General features: G+C 40.9%; 1 protein-coding gene across 1 annotated transcript; it reads right to left on the minus strand.

The window, feature by feature from the left end:
- Positions 1 to 8,846: 8,846 nt before the first annotated feature.
- Positions 8,847 to 14,759, minus strand: LOC139217516 (probable nuclear hormone receptor HR38). Its single transcript, XM_070848843.1, has 7 exons — positions 14,642 to 14,759; positions 12,528 to 13,366; positions 11,920 to 12,049; positions 11,491 to 11,654; positions 11,140 to 11,342; positions 10,870 to 11,048; positions 8,847 to 10,759 (listed from the first exon to the last, which is right to left on the minus strand). Exons 2-7 carry the CDS (start codon positions 13,362 to 13,364, stop codon positions 10,497 to 10,499), a joined length of 1,776 nt encoding a protein of 591 aa, XP_070704944.1. The 5' UTR covers positions 13,365 to 13,366; positions 14,642 to 14,759; the 3' UTR covers positions 8,847 to 10,496.
- Positions 14,760 to 17,209: the final 2,450 nt, after the last annotated feature.

The raw sequence follows: 17,209 nt of genomic DNA on the forward strand, positions 1-17,209 counted from the left end.
AGAAAAAGAGAGTTAATGAAGTAATGACCCTTGTAAATGTTATATTATTATGCATCATATTATTGAATTGATTATCACTAATTCATTGGTATGTAAGCAGCAGGTTATTGTAGCTGCTTCGAGTCAATAGTTTAGACAGAACCTGTAAAGCCAATCATTTTACTGTAAATACTCTCTGTAAAAATGATCTAAATCTGCCCGGTAACTAGAAACCTGCTGTAGTCATAAATGTACTAAAAGTTACATACATTGGAAATACTCAAGTAAAGTACAGCTACCTAAAACCATGCTTAAAAAGTAATTGTGTTATATTGTAGTATTGGTCACCAGTGGGGGAAGAGTTACTGAGATGTTTTAATTAAAAGTGGTAATACAACATTATAAAAATTCTCCATTACAAGTAAAAGTCACAGACTTAAGTAAAAGTATTGGAGGCAAAACGATGCCATACAGACTTTTATATTTATCATTCACATATTATTGGAATATTATTAGTGATGCATTAGTGAACAAATAAGAAGAATTTAACTGTTGTCAAGGTGGAGACTTCTTCTATGACAAAGCATCACATTTAATACACTAATGATACTACTTGTCCAAAACAAGCTGTAAATATTTTATTTCCATTTGCTGATATGTTATTGTTTGTTCCGTGTCTCCATCCAAAAAGCATCCATCGAGTCAGATTATCCCCCAGAGATCTTCTCCTGAATACTTCACTGAGTGGCCTCTATGGAAATAATGACTCCTCTTTCCTTATTCCCTTTTTTTCCCACACGAATGGGTGTGTTTCCTTTTAAATAGAATCAGCTCCGAATCGTTTAACCTGCTGGCCTCCATCCGACCTCACATGAATCATAACTGTGTCATTTTCTCTGTAATGTGGAAATGAAGAGTCACACTTTGTCCTGTGCTCGGTCTCACTGAAAAATGGGAACTCAAACTGAAACTCCTTTTCGTTTTTCGGTCTCTTTTCCCAGCGACGACGCTTAAATCCTGCTTTCGCCTGTTAGTCATAATTAAAAAGAAAGATTACTTACAGTGAAAGTGATCGATCGGTCCCACCAGGAAGTGCAGACGCAGTTGGTGATGATGAGGATATTAAAGCCTTCCTCGGTCGGACAGGTCCGCGTTTTTTGCGTTGATGACGTCACTGATCAGACCTGCAACACCTGCAGTCCACGTGCGTCAAACTCGGATACACCTGCAAAAATAAAACTTCCTGTTCAGAGAGGCCCCTTTCAAAATAAAAGTTGGAATATTTTGTAGAGCCGTCTTTTTAACTGTTCAGGTAGATCTGTAGATTGGTCTCATGTAGATATAATATTGAGTGGCACTGTAAGGACAAAATAAATCACAAATTTTAACTAAAACAACCAAAGATGGACAGTATATTATCGCTTCACCTCTTGCTTTAATGTTCAGTTTTGCTGTTAAACCTAAAAGGATTTATCATCTTGTTCGCTTAGATGCTTGGCAATAAGCTGTAAACACAACACTGACACATATTATCGCCTCTTTATGGTGAAAGTTACCTATTTACACCATCAGCAGACACAGCTTTATCATTCCTTTAGAGTCGTGTTTCCGGCTACCTGATGAATGTAAGACAAGTTTTCACTCTCCTTTTAGCTCTGTTTCAGTCTCCACCAGCTCCTGAGAGAAATATGTGGCTCTTTAGCTGCTAAATCCTCCTCTGCATCCACCAGCAAGGTGCTAACTGTTGTCTGACACTTGAAGCAGCTGCCTGCTGCATCTGAAAATAAGGTTGTTGAGAGAGAACCAAAACGGTAACGTTGTGGGCCGGAAAACCCCAAAAATGTTTGGTTAGTGTTTGGTAACAAGCCTAAATACTGGACAACTTAATATTATGACCTCATTCTATTATCATCGTAGGAATGTGAATGTGCGTACCAGATTTCATGACAATTAGTTGTTGAATTCACTCAAAGCCCCAAATGCAAACCTCATGGTGGTGCTGGAGGAAAAGTCAGGGCGTCACTAAAGCCCGTAGGATTCAGCCTCTGCGGAGCATGAATGCGTGTACAAAGTTTCATGACAATCCATCGATAGTTATTTCAGTGTGCAGCAAAGCGATGAATGGCCCAGTCTGTGAGGTCCTCAGCATTTGACCACACATTTGTCACAATGTTTAATCAGTGGGGGGACAGGTGTGTGGAGCCGGAGCCACTGTGACGAGAGCTGCCCATGAAAATGTTTAGTCATGTGCAGTCCTGTTTCCTCAGGGAGGATTCAATGCATGTCTGTGTGTGTGTGTGTGTGCCATTTTGTGCGGTCGGTCATGTGTTGAATGTGGCTAATGTTGTAAAAATAGACCAACATTAAGGCAGCAGAGTCCTGTGGGTACCTTCCTTCCATGCCTTCCATCCACTTAGGAGGAGCAGCAGCTTTTGCCCTCAATGTCAGCCCCTGACAGCTGAGTTTACAGCCAGCACCTTGTGATCTTCGAGGGGTGCCAGCTCCCTGTGCTTCAGACTGGTTATGTAACCCTGAGTGAGGGATGGGCAGCCTTCAGCTCTCTGACACTCAGAGTCATGTTTTATGTCTTTGTCAAGTCGCTTCTCCATCAAGAGGATGCATTTGTGTCCTTGCTTTATTTTTGGAGAAAAAACAGATGTTAGTATGATAGTATTTGTTCATTTATGATCTTGTTGAGTTGTGAAACATTTTACTACTATAACAAAGTGTCAGTTGTTCTCCCATTTTACTCTTTAATTAAACAGTATGGAAAAGACTAATATCACATGTTTGTTAATGAGTCAAACAAGGACTAATCTGTATCTATGCTGTATCTATCTCATGATACATGAGTATAGCTAATGGAGTTAAATTAATGTTAGTGTGGTGGAGGATGGGGGTCCTGGGGGCCATATCAATTTGCCATATCAATTTGGACCATTGGCTCCAGCCCCAGTGGTGCCCAAAGTTGGAGCTCTTGGCTCTCTCTCTGGGAACTGTCTTGGGACAGCTTACATTCAAACACGCACTTATTATAGGGAGATACCACTGCAGTAATGGCATCTTTTTACTTATGGCACGTTCCTGGATTCATGTAGAGTTTGCACAGAATATCATGTTTCCCAAAATTCAGGTTTGTTTCCCAGTACTATACCCCATGGGCACCATGTATGATTTGTTTCTCCTTCCCTCTAAACAGTAGTTGACAAACTTTGCCGCACATAAACCAGTATGTGCCAAACCAAAGATTCACCAACATCATGGTGTCGTCTTTTCACTCTCTTGCTATTATATGGCGCCACTTGGCAGCTCAACTGCCAGCTCCAACTCCTCTTCAGCAGTGAAAGGTTTGTCTGAGCTAAGCTTGGTCCAGTGTTTTGTCTTGTCACTTGACAGTTGGCTGTAATGAAATGAAATGAAATGACAGTTTGAGTACAATTGTTAGGCCTTAAAGCTACGTTCTTTCGTACCACCAGAGCATCACGTACTACAGTTTGGGAATCACTGCTCCAAAACATCCCAAGAGTTATTCCCTTGTTTCCCTTGCCATAGCTTTATATTTAGCCTACGTGAGAGTGGTATCAATATTTTTTGCGAAATCACACGTTTATATCTTTATATGTTTTTTTTAAGCTTTATTAGTTATTGTCTGGTGCTTTTATAACTTGTGGGAAAAGACTTTAGTTAATGATAACAGTTAATGATATAATTTAATCAGAAAGAGAGTCGATACACAGTGGTGGAATGTAACTTAGTACTTTTACTTGGGTATTGTGCTTAAGTCCTCTTTTTCATGACACTCTCTACTTCTATTCCACTTTCAGAGGGAAATATTTTGCTTTTTACTCCACTATATTTATCTGACAGCTTTAGTTACTTGTTACTTTTCAGGTTAAGATTTCTGCGCTATAAACATACAAATGTGTGGGAGTTTGATGGTTCTGCGCAGTACGTTAACTGTTCCTGGGATTGCGCTCTTCTGGTCAGAAACCTCAGATGTTGTACCTGGAATTTGCTTCAGCCACACTCCCAGTTTATGGCCCACAGCTCCCAGTGCTCTGATCACCACTGGCACCACTGTTGCCTTTACTGCCCACATCCTCGCTAGCTCCTCTTTCAGCCCTCGGTATTTTTTCAAGCGTCTCATGTTCCTTTTTCCTGATGTTGCTGTCGCTCGGGACAGCTACATCGATTGCCACTGCCTTCTTCTGTTGTCGATCAGCACAATGTCAGGTTGGTTAGCCATCACCACCGGTCGGGATCTCACAGATCTCACAGGATCTTAGCTCGGTCATTCTCAACCACTTTGGGAGGTGTCTTCCACTCTGACTTCCAGCCCAACCTCAGTGCAGATGTTCCTGTACATTATGCAGGCCACTTGGTCACCTGCACTGAGTACGGGCTGGAAGGCAGCCCAAAGTGGTTGAGAATACACTATGTACACTATGCAGGCCACTTGGCTATGTTGTCCCATGTACGCTGTTCCTGCCTGAATCTTGCACCCTATTATGTGCTAATTGCTATTGCTATTATGTGCTGTATATATATATGTGTGTGTGTGTGTGTGTGTGTACCTATATATAAATATATGTCTTTACACTGTGTGAAGTCTGTATGTTAATTCCTATATTTAACTCCTACTCATGTTTCCAAGGCCATGTGTGATGTTTTATCACTTCCACTGCTCCTCGGGCGATGCAAGTGTCCAAAACTTCTCCTGATGGTTATAAATAATGACAGATTTAGAAAACACATTACAGTACAGTACAGCTTCATATACATCTTTAGCAGACAGAGTGTGAATTATTTATTTATACCAGTGTTGTACCTTATGCTGTACTACCCAGCTGGTTTTACACCATGTGTTTGCTCTGACCTTGACCCTCTTCAACCACACACACACACACACACTCACACGTGCGCACACACACACCACCCTGTACCACCACCCCTTTGCACTTGATCTCTGTGTAGGGGCTCTCTGAAGTGTGTATGGTGTGTGTGTGTGTGCATGTGTGTGTGGTATGTACTTGTACAGCTATCTTTTTGAGAACCAACTTGAGTTTTAGACCCTGGTAGCAACACTTTGACTGGTCCTCACAACTTCAAAGGGCTGTTTGAGGGTTAGGAGTTGGTTTTAAGGTTAGGTTAAGGGCATTTAGTTGTGATGGTTGAGGTTCATGTTGGCGAATGCATTATGTCAATGAAGGGCCTCACAAGTATAGAGGTACAAGGTTGTGTGTGTGTGTGTGTGTGTGTGCATGTGTGTGTGTGTGGGGGCTTTGCTGTGAATAACCTCCGGGCATACAGCCAGGAACTGTCATCTGCAGTGCAACACTATCCATCCTGTCAATCTTGTTTTATAATTGTAACATTCTCGTATTCTCCGGCTGAGCAGACAGAAGTTTCCAACATAGTGAGACACACACACACACACACACACACACACACACACACACACACACACACACACACACACAGACACGCACACACATGCACACGCATACACATGCATGAGGACACACAATTGCGAACTTCCCCGGCAGCATCTTATACAGTTGTAAAGTGAATGGTTTGCTATATAAAACACTCTGTGATCTGTTTGCATTCAATTTTCGGTCTTTTACATTGTTGCTCCAAACTCCTTCTTTTGTCTTTTAACAGCAAACATGAAGAAGTGACATTCATGGTAGTAATTAACACTTCATTGAAACTCCTTGTACATATTTTATACAAAATACAAAAAAATATATCCGTTTTTACTTGTAAATCAAGCAGTTTCACTCAAGAAATTGTTAAGTTTACTGGTGTAATATTAAGTCTTTTTTTCTTACTTCTATGTTTTCTGGATATACATTTCTAATCTCAGGCATATTAGCTTTGAAGCATGATACCCGTACTTCAAGTGCATATCTGTCTGAGCAGCCACTCTAAGTGCACGGTACTCAAGGACACCATGAAGACACAACGATCACAGCCATTAAACGTCCTCTGAGCGAACAGGTTTCCACCGTCCCTGCCTTTCACACACTTGACAACGATAATTCAGCTGGCTCACCGTCCACTTATGAATTTAATCCTGCAGGGCCTAAGAGTTTAAGACGGTGATGTGGGGTGTACAGTTATCACAGGGATGGCATGAGCAATGATGTCTGCCAACTCATTTATCACCCGACTCTAGTGAGAGAGCCCAGATCCAATTACAGTGGTTTCTATGGACTCAACAATGGCCTGCTATAAATACACACACAGAGGGTTTTCCACACTCAACAACACACCCACGCACATACTAGTATTTTTGCACATATATACAGTGTGTGTGCACTTGATTGTGTGTTTGGAATAATATGGGAGACTCTGTGGTTATCACAGCAATTCAATTATCGTGCCAACTTCTCTTGGACAACTTCATTTTTGTCTTTTTTTGAAGCAGTGAGGGATTCTGCAACATGCAGAGATGCTCTGGAAAATAAATGAGATGAATATCTGCAGAATGATGTATGCACCTGTGTGTAGGTGGGTGTAGAAGAGGAAGAAGAAGAAGAGCGGAGAAAAAAAACACAGAAGCCCCCACCGAGCACTAAACAGCTTCACAAAGTTATTTACAGCTCAATCCATCAATAAACGACAGGTGCAGCATCCTCACAAACAAACCTATTAGCTTTCCTCCCGCTGGAACAATATCCTCTTCGGCAATCAGCTGCTCACACACAAACACACATAGACACCAACATCTTAGAGACAGGCCGACAGATATGTATGACTTATGGCTTGATTGCTAAATTATTTGAAATCATGCTACAGAAAAAGAAAAAAATGATGATGTTGTTTCCCCAGATGTTCTACATTCCTTTATCATGTAAATGTTATTATCTATTAGTGGTAGAAAGAGTTAAAATTTAAAATTGTACTTTTCATTTTGTCTCTCCTATCTGAGTTGTAGTAAAGCAGAAGTATAAAGTAATATGATGCAGTCAAGTAAATTGTACAACTTCCACAATTGTACAGTACATGTAGAAAATGTACTTAGTTACATTTGACCATTCGTTACAAGATGCAATTGCCATGAAAACAGTTTATACAAGTAAATCCTGCACAGTTTGAGCATTGCACTGGGTTTATGTTCTCAATGCTGTAGGGCCGGACAAGGTCCAGAAGCAAAGTGTAAAACATGCTCAGCAGGTTTTTACAACAAATCACGATGACAAGCGGGCCACATGTTACTGGTCAGAACATAATGTCTCGTGTACGCGGGGTGTAAGGCTACAGTTGGTTCCTGAATGCGGAGTGTTGCATGTCAGGGCACAGGTCAAATGTTAAGAGGCCAATGGCAGCTCCAGATGGTACCGTTCTGCTTTTGGAAAAAGGGGCTGTCAAGAAACAGGCTCAAACATGAAATATATGGACAGGGGAAGTATTTTGAGTTTGGGTTTGGGCAAAGTGTCTGACCTGTCATGGATACGTGACCATAAAGAACACCGAAAGTCAAAAGGGATCAGCACACTGGATAGTCCTGCTATCAGATAAAAAATGCTTTTAGGTAGAACCAAAGGAACTGCTACAATCATCTAAATCCTCTTTATGAAACTGTACTCATCTCCAGTTCCCATTACATCTGACTTTGGCCGCACGCTTGCCATTTTGTAACATAATGAACACCTCAATGCAAGCTAGCTTTCATATTGCCTCCTCCTCTTTTCTCCCCTTGTCCCCGTTTTCCACTCTGTCTGCCAACACCAAAATCCAGATGACCGGAACGTGGTGTACAGTAGGATCGTGTGTCGAGTGGCTGAATGCAGTTAGTGCTGCAGTCTGCTGTGGCTGAGAGTGGCGCGGTGTTGTCTTCCCTTTGGTCGGGGAGGTTGCCAAAATTAACACCATGTGCGACAAAGCAAGACAGACTCGGTGAAAAGGAGAGGACAAACTACTTTTGGTCACTTTTCATCACATCATTAATATGTTACAGGCTGCAGCGCAGTGACTGTTGTGTTAAATAAAGCTTTAGTTTTTCTCCCTGCACTGCAACAACTGACAGGTAAACATTTTAAAGCTTTTCTTTAAGGATATGTTTGGTGATATTTTACATTTTCTGATAGATGAAAAGTTGAAGGATTTTTTTTACAGTTCATCCTGAGCTGGGCATGAATACATCTGACAGATTTCACACATGACAGTCAAAACCACATATGTCAACCTCATGGTGGCGCATGAAGGTAAAGTCAGGTGGATCACATTTTGGAGGATTTATCTTCTGGGAACCATGAATACAAAATTTAGCGACAATCCATCAATAAGCCCACTGTAGCAATGAAAAACGTTTCTTTCTTTACACGAAATCAACCCTGCTCTCGCACTTCTGCTGCAGTAAATACTCATAAGCGCAACAAATCCGCAGCTGAAAATAGTCCCCGACAAATACACATTTTATTCATGTTTGAGTAGCATTTTCTTTAAAAAAAAGTACACCGCCCAACTAGTTTAGGAAATTATTTTGCCTTTAAGAAAATAAAAGCATTACTAATAATAACCACAGACAGTAGGAAACTCAGTAAGTACTGAGAGACAGAGAAACAAATTGTTCATCTTTTCGTAGGATTTGTTGACCACAAAATCTAGAATATCACCAGCCTTATCCATTAACCATTTTTGTAGGCCAATGCTTCAAAGGACAGACTACAAAAATGACACCTTGTCAATTTTATGCCAGGATTCAATTAATGAAATAAAAATTGAACGCATAGAGAAATGACTTTGAGTACTCACCTTCCCCAACAGAAAGCTAAAGATATGTTTGGAGAGACAGTATAGAAACTATAATCTGATAAAGAATGTATCACTTCATATCACATTTACACAAAGGAAGCCAGTGATGTTCAAAAAGATTTAATTATCAAATATTCTCTTTTAATACTCCTGCACCATTTGTATGAAAGCCCAGTATTTTTAAAGTCCACACACAAACGAAACACATACAGTAGGAGAAAGAAGGATTCTTCATAATGTTTTATAGCTGCTCATCTTCTCATCACATTTCACTGTGACTCCTTAGGAAGCTTCTTAAGTTCATTTTGAGATGAAAATAAAAAATAAATGCAACATATTAAAAACAACCTGCAAATTTCAGAAGAATATGGAAGACAGTAGGAGGGTTTCACGAGCAAGGAGCTGAGGTTGGAGTGACCTATTTGCAGGCAAAGACAAGAAACCAGTTGACGCTTATGCATGTGGATTTTCAAGTGCTGTTGGGTGATAACAAATCATAGAAAGGGTTTACTGTGCTGCATCTAATTGTGGATACAAGGAGACAAGGAGAAATGTGCTTTGACTTAATTCAATCTTAAGATGGACTGCTCCTCTGTAGTTAAGGATTTCACTGCCTCAGGAACATGTGAACAGGATTTAGTTCTTGTAGATCCTAAACCAGCTGTCATCACTTGATGTCCTTCCAGTTTAGTGGTGTGAAGTGCACGTTCAAGTATTGTATGTTGGTTTTGTCCTGACACTCGCACACCTCAGGCACTTCATATCAAAAGCTGGCACAAATCTGAAGTCGTATTCATCAGCGGTGAGTACAAAATGAATTCGGATGGTGACACTGAAATAGATTATGTCCCATCTGTAATAAATGGGGCTCGCTGCGCGTGATATTTGGAATGAAAACTCACTTAGTGTCACTTATTATGTTTCAAGGACTGAGGCTTTATCAAAAGGCACTTTGCATTTTCATTCAGCAAGTAAATTTTTGTTCTTAAAAGCACAAGAAATATGTTGTTAAGGGACATGAGGTTCAACAGGAACCCTGCCAGCATCAGCCTTTACAAGGTGGCAGCACAAGAGTTATGGCAGAACATTTTGTTTAGCTTAAGGCAATAAGGTTTGTAACTGGTAGTATCAAAATAAGAGGAAACTTTGGTCCGAGACCTTCCACAGGAGCACGATTAGGACTAAATCTATCTTTTGTGATACAAAGTAAATGTTTTCCTTTTGAAAAGTGGGACTCCACAGTTGTTTAAAGGAACAGGATGTGTGTTCTGCCTGCCTTTTTCTACTCAATCTACAATCTCAGCTTAGTGGGATCAAAAAGCAACTTAGAAACGTTTTTGAGAGTTAGTGTGTTTCTCTTGTTTTTAGGAAAAGCTGAGTATGTACACTGCATTGCATCTACCCAAATGTCCATGTCTTACAAGCTGCATAGCAGGACAACATTGACACATCCAGCACAGCAATAAAGTCATTTTACAAATGCACACAAAAATATATATAAACTGTGTCCTGAACTGTTAAAACCATTTCAGCTTTCACTGAAGTGACGCAAATGTTTATGCAGTACTCACACAGGTACCATATTCAATTTTAAAACTTAATGTTAGAAAAATAATGGTCTCTTGAACAATGTCAGACTTTTGTCAGCACACAAGTCCATGTGATAGACAGAGGTTCACCAGTAGAGTCCAATGATAGAACCTCACATTAGGGGCTTGTGTGTGTCGGTCATGTTTTTTTTTTTTTTTTTTTTCTCAGAAGGGTAGAGTATCCATAAAGATTTTATCCACTATTGGTGGAGGGGGCACCAGGTCCTCCAGTTTCAAGTAGAAGATGCGCTGCAGGCCCTGTGTGCATAGAGTCCTCAGTTCGGGGAGTTTCCCCAGAAGACGAGAAAGGTAGTTAGGCTGGGTCCGATTCGGTTCTGATCCGTTTCCACTCACGTGTTCCCTTAAACAAGTGATGAGATGATTCTGAAAGTCCTCGACCCGTTTGGGCTCTTTGAGGCCATGGCGATCTAGATGCAAAAGATGTACTCATGAAAAACACAGTCCTGAATGTAAACATGAAATGAAAACACACTTTTTTTGAGATTTGCTGTAATGAAAAGCAAACAGAAGCTCTCACCGGTGATGATAACTAGCGCTGCAAGGCAGGCAAACAAGGAGATATCCAAGTTCATGCGGTGAAGGCTCTGGGAGAAATCCATGATGGAGTCAATCCAGTCACCAAAACTGTGAACACACTGCAGTCGGTGGAGGACCAAACCGTTACAGAAGATCAGCTTGTTCTTCTCGGGGTTCGACCTGCACAGTTTCAAACCAATAGTACAGTCAGTGAATTGAAAGGTGCATTTATGTAGTATCTAGTATCAGTTTAACTGTGAAAGAAGCCAACCTGTATGCGAGTCGCAGAATAAAGAGCTCAACAAATGCGGATTCAAGGAGCAGCTCCTGGTCCTCTGCGCAGAAATCTGTGAATCCTGGGATGGTTTCAGCCCAGCTTCTTATTACATCCAAAGTACCTGTCAGCAGGTCATAAAACTGCTGGATGTCACTGGCATCCTCCTTTTCTTTCAGGTTGTCTGTTGTCTCTTGGTACTGAAGAGGAAGAGAGGGGAAGGGTCAGTGCCAATACCATCAATGAGATGTTCTCTGTCTATGCCTTCATTTGACATCCTGTATTAGGTGTAACTGATGCAACTAGAACAAAAGGAGCTCTGGACACGATGCAAATCTTGAGTTTTACCTTGGAGTAGTCAAGCTTTCCGACGGTTGGATTTGAGTCCAAATGAGCCCTGACAAGACATCCTATGATGTTGACACTGGGGGTTGTGGATGAAGCTTCGCCCACAGTCTTGGGTTTGGAGGGGAGACGACCCCGTCGACCTTTGAGGCTGTCAGTGCGGACAACTAAGAGAAGGACAGAAAAGTAGAGGGGAACACTTAAAGCACATGCTTGTGACTCTCACAAGGCCCCCGCTCGATGCTGCACTTTGAAAAAACAACTGCTGTATCAGTTTCAGTTTCCCTTTTTCTGCAGCTGGCACTACACGGCTCCGGTTACATATGTCTGTGTTCCAAGCTTTGGTTTCACAAGACTGTCATTACAAACCTCGGATTCTTGTCGTCGTATATTAGTCACCGAAAGCTTTAAGAGAGTCTGACATTGCATTACCTTCTTTGACCATTCCCACTGCGAGACATTTCTGGAAACGGCAGAACTGGCAGCGGTTTCTCCTCCTCTTGTCCACTGGACAGTCCTTATTGGCGAGGCACACATACTTTGCATTTTTCTGTACAGTTCGCTATAAAATAGGGGAAAAAAATTACATTACTAAAGGTTTTTCATGCTGCACACATATAAGAAGGTACCAGGCAGAAACACACCAATGAATCTGCATACTACTTTTTTTTTATTTTTAATCCACTCAACTTCCTTATTATTGGCATGTCCAAAAGGCTTCTCCCATTTTGGACCTGCATTTCTGGGACTGAAATGTCCATTTACAGCCAATAATCGCTGGTGGATTACTGCCAAAATGACCGTATAAATCATTTTTTACACAAACACATTAAGGAAACATTGTTAAAAAGATCCCTTGAATTTGTCTTATGAACTATCTTTGGCATTTCTGTACTGCTACTACTTGTTACTTATGAGCTTACAGATGCAGATACCAATTTTGCAATAAGCTATTATCAGCAGACATGTTGTCCCCGCCAATTAATCAATCAGATTCTACTCAGTTGAATAAACTGTCAAAACCTTGTTCAGCGATTTACCTTAAAGAAACCTTTGCAGCCCTCACAGGTGCGGACTCCATAGTGCTGGCAGGAAGCGTTGTCACCACAAACTGCACAGCGGCCCTCGCTGGATCCTGGGTTGTAGGCTTTAGGAGACGTCATGGGGTCCTCAACTATCCTGGGGCTTTCCATGGGTCCCTGCTCCAGGGACATGGGGGGACAATGAAGTGGAGAGACATGCTGGTGAGGAGACAGGAAGAAAGGGTCGTCGTGGCCGGGCTGAACATCCTGATGATGCCCCAGAGGAGAGTGCTGCTCTGGTGTGGGGCTGAAGGAGAAAAAGGAGAACTGTTGGGCCATGGCGGCCTTATCAGCCCCAGAGGAGGGGGGCGCTGAGGGGTAGGGGCTGAAAGGTGAATCCCAGACAGGCGCAGATTGGGTCTGAAAGCTTGGTGTTGAAGGAGAACCAGCGGCATAAACGGGGCTGCCATAGTAGTCAGAGCCACATGACGACAGTGTTTCATCGAGACAGCTAAGTGCAAAGGATCCTGGGTAACAGCCATACACCTGGAGATCATCCAGCTTGAAGGCCTGGCTCTGCATCTGAGGGTTGCAGCTTTCAGCTACCGTGGCGTGGCTGAATGAAACTGTAGAGGCGGGAGCAGAGGTGGTAATCTTGCAGGAATAAGCATCAAACTCCCCCATGTAGCCATTTCCCACCAATGTGTTGATGCTGGGCAACGAAGATGTAGACAGCTGGTCCTTCTGGCCACTGATCTCCATCACCAGTTTGGCACTGAGGTCAGAATTCAAGAACTCAGAGCTGAAGTAGGTGTCATAGGGCAGGGATGCATACTGGGTTTGCACACAGGGCATCGCTAAAACAGAAGACAGCAATAATTAATACTTACAGAATTTTTTAATCCTCCTTCTGTAACCAGTAGCCTACATCAACACCTTGACCACACAACGTCTCGTTTCCTCTACATGCCACTTATCTACCTCCAGGGCCAATCAGTCCTCTTTAGAAAATGCAGAGGCTGGTCCAGTGGAGCAATCAGATATTGTGTTACTGGCTGTTAATGCTCTGAAAACCTCCTTCAGTGGAGGGCCACACTCTTTCACAGGGACCATACCAAGGAGTGCAGCATATTGTATTTCAGGGTGGGCTGAATGCCAGCTGAAATGGGAAAGGTGGCAGAGCCTGTTTAAGCATGTGTGTGCATGTGTGTGCGCATGGTTGGGTGAATGGGCGTGTATCCACAAGTGTGAAGTTCTTCACTCTTTCATCAAAACATAAGTGAAAGACATCTCACAAGAACTCTGGGCCATTATTTGAAAATTATTCAAACTTAAACCAAACTGTTAAACTGTTTTCCTAAACTCATGAATTAAGCTCGACCTATAGGGAGATCGCACTGCTCAAGTGTGTTATATGTCCTATAAATATACCCTACTTTATACGTCCTCTCACTGTACAACAGAAATAGACCCATACATAAAACATACAACTTATCATATCATGAAAAAGTCATTGAGTTGAGAGTGCAGACCAGACAGCTGATAAAACTCCTGCGTTAGCTCTCATAGTACAGTTGCAGCAGTAGTTTTATTACTAGCAGGAGTCACTTAAGTCAAAATTCAGGGCTTTTTCCTACTTTAACAGCTATCTATCATATTTATGGAATTGCTATTTCCATAATAATCAATTTACACTCAGTTATCAAGTTTATTAGTTGCACTTAGTTAAAACCGCCAACCCCCTTTTTTTTTTTTATCAATAAGGGTAGTCTAACTGAATCATCACCTCTCTAAAATAAAATCAAGAAAACTGAACATTAAAACCTTGATGAAGGTAGGATTTATTACAAAGCTGTAATGTAGACTGCATTAGTTTTAGCAAAGTGTATCCTAACAAACTTGCCAATGAGAGCATAGCTCCAGAGATGGAGGCTGGAGCACACATGGCATCTTTAAACATGACATTAATTGAGCACAAGACTGCAAATGTTTAATTGTAGTTCAGTCGGTCTTGTCCTATGAGCTTAAAGCACTATGCAAGTAGTTATAATGGAGCACAAAGGCAAACACATAAATCTGAAAGTGCCTCCTCATACATCTCATATGAAAGCAAACAGTCCACTCTCACTCACCTGCTTCATGTAAATATCCAGATTTCAAGGGTTTTCATTTATTCCAAGCGAGTGAAACTGATGAATGTCACCTCTGCCAGCTGCTGTCAGTACACACACTCGCCCAGGCACATTCACACACATACACACACTGGGTCAGACCAACGCAGGAGGCTCCATACACTCTTGTTTTATTTTGGCTGCGTCGACAACAAAGGCGGGTCAATGGCCAAACATGGTGAACGGGGCGGTGGAACGTTCCGGACGGCGAGCCAATCAGCGCCAGGTTCGACACCGACGTTCTTCCGTGTGACGCACGCTCGGGATTCCATTGACGCAAGAGCCCGGGTAGCGTGCGTTCTAAATATAAACCCGCAACGACAGCGGTGCTCACGTGGGGCTATTAGTGGATGAAAAATGGCTAAAAATAGCGGCAGTCTGGAGGTGCAGACGTTTTATGGCTGGAAATGTAGATATTTTACACGTTTACAACATGGAGGTGTGTTTGCGCATGGCACACCAGGAAACACCTGTTGTTTTTGTTTTTTTCTTTTTCATAAAAAAAGCTAAAAAAAAAACTCTTCGAGGAAAGGGCACACACTCAGCATCTAAATTATAAAAACATAATGATTTTTTATGATTTTAAAGTTTTTGTTACAAGTTATGGAGATCCAGTGTTACTGTTTCCATACTAAAGAACACTCTAAGTAAAAACAAGTAGGATTTTGAGAGAAGTAGGATTAAATAAAACTGTAAAGAATGAATAAAAGATTGATTCCATTATTTTACAGTTTCATGGTTGTATTCTTTCTGCTATTGATTATTTATTTCATAATGTTTTATTAGCTGTTTAACATTGAACACTCTGGGTCTCTGTACCAATTTCACTTATATCAAGGCCCATGACTATCTGTACCAGGGCTTTTTATCTCATCACACGATCCCCATCAGCAGATGGAGTTCCCACTGCTGACCACTTGGCATAGAATTGGATGTGGTGTTTCTGTTTCACTACCAATTATCCCTCAGAGACAAATAAATTGATGTGGATACTTTGACTTGTTTTCAACTTAGAGATGATTACATATGATCCAGTTAAAGTAATGAACAGTGAATGACACAAGACATAATTAGACAATGTTTCTCTCCTTCAGCATAATCAATCCTCTGAGAACTGGGAACAAAAAGCTTAATCTTGACCCTCAAAACATGCCACTTACAACAATTTACCCTTTGAAGATGTGAATTCACAAGCCATTTTGTACAGTAATGTCATCATCAGAGTATTTGTACTATGGGTGTCACAGCCACAGCTGCAAATGTCCATTTGTCATCATCAATTTAAATATCACCTAATACCCCTCATGTCATAACTTCTCCACAACAACCAACACACAGTAACACTCTAACCCTCTCCAGGGACCTTCTGGCGTGATCTAGTTTCTTTGTCACATATGGGGAAAGAGAGAGGGATCATTCAGGGTGAGAGGCAGTTGGAGAGGGAAGAACCTGCAGCTTAATGTGGAGTTAATAGAGATGATTACAGGGGTTAGAGCATGACGCAGTGTTGTGTGCAGAATGAATATAAAAAATAAGAGACTAGACTCAACATGTTCTTTGTGTCACTCTGTTATGCAAGAACACACACACACACACACACACACGGCGGCCAGCCACGTATAAACACTGACAAAACAGCACACACATGCTATTCAAACATCGCACACTGAGCATTATCAAGAGCATTTGCCTGGAATAATGGAAGAATTACAATACAATTTTAACCTCTGGAATACTTTACTAAACATTATTCACTGGTTTTACTATAAAAAGTGGGCCTACAAACTGAGATTTCAATGCAATATGTTTCACATTTTGACAATTTTTGTAGAATTAAACAGTCCTTGTTGTTTATCCAATACAGTGTGAGTGTTTAACCTTAGTATGCAGAAATGTTAAAACATGTTAAAGCTGTACTCATGTCAATTTATGAGATTATAATGGTGCTTTGTTGTTTAGCAGCAGTGCAAACTAACAAGTGCATTTACCCAAATACTGTATTCAGGTAAAATTTTGAGATACTTGTATTAAAGTACTGAGTATTAACATTTTGTGCTACTTCATACTTTATACTTACTCTACTACATTTCTGAGACAAGATTTAGATTCAGATTATTGAAACAATGATGCAATCAACAAATTGATTATGATATATTAGTACAGATGAAGTCACCCTGTAGTAATTATAACTAGCACCATCTTTACAGGCTTATACATGACTGCATCAATAACCACTATACAATAATACAATATATATTATTTTGAAATGGTCTAATCATGCATAATGTGTTCTCTAACAACGATAAAAACTTTAGACAGACAGAATTAATTCAGTCTTACTTTGTTAATCCTGGAAAACTTTTTCATGCTCATAACAAGTCACATCTAAGTATGAGAGATTTAAGTAACTTAGATTCATAATTTCAATAAGTGTGTTGAATGCAGAGTAATACTGCACACACAATAATACACAATACAAACAAATACACTTTCTTTACACACATTCTTTATGGCAGATAAGCAAGGGAA

This window comes from Pempheris klunzingeri, chromosome 2 (genome assembly GCF_042242105.1).
Source record: "Pempheris klunzingeri isolate RE-2024b chromosome 2, fPemKlu1.hap1, whole genome shotgun sequence".
Classification (NCBI taxonomy): Eukaryota; Metazoa; Chordata; class Actinopteri; order Acropomatiformes; family Pempheridae; genus Pempheris; species Pempheris klunzingeri.

Excerpts from the sequence above, each read along its gene's own strand:
- LOC139217516 (XM_070848843.1), bottom strand. The coding sequence starts at position 13,364 with ATGCCCTGTGTGCAAACCCAGTATGCATCCCTGCCCTATGACACCTAC. Across the intron at positions 11,655-11,919 it reads AGTGGGAATGGTCAAAGAAG|TTGTCCGCACTGACAGCCTC; the intron begins GTAATGCAATGT and ends TCCTTCTCTTAG. Across the intron at positions 11,343-11,490 it reads GAAAGCTTGACTACTCCAAG|TACCAAGAGACAACAGACAA; the intron begins GTAAAACTCAAG and ends CTTCCTCTTCAG.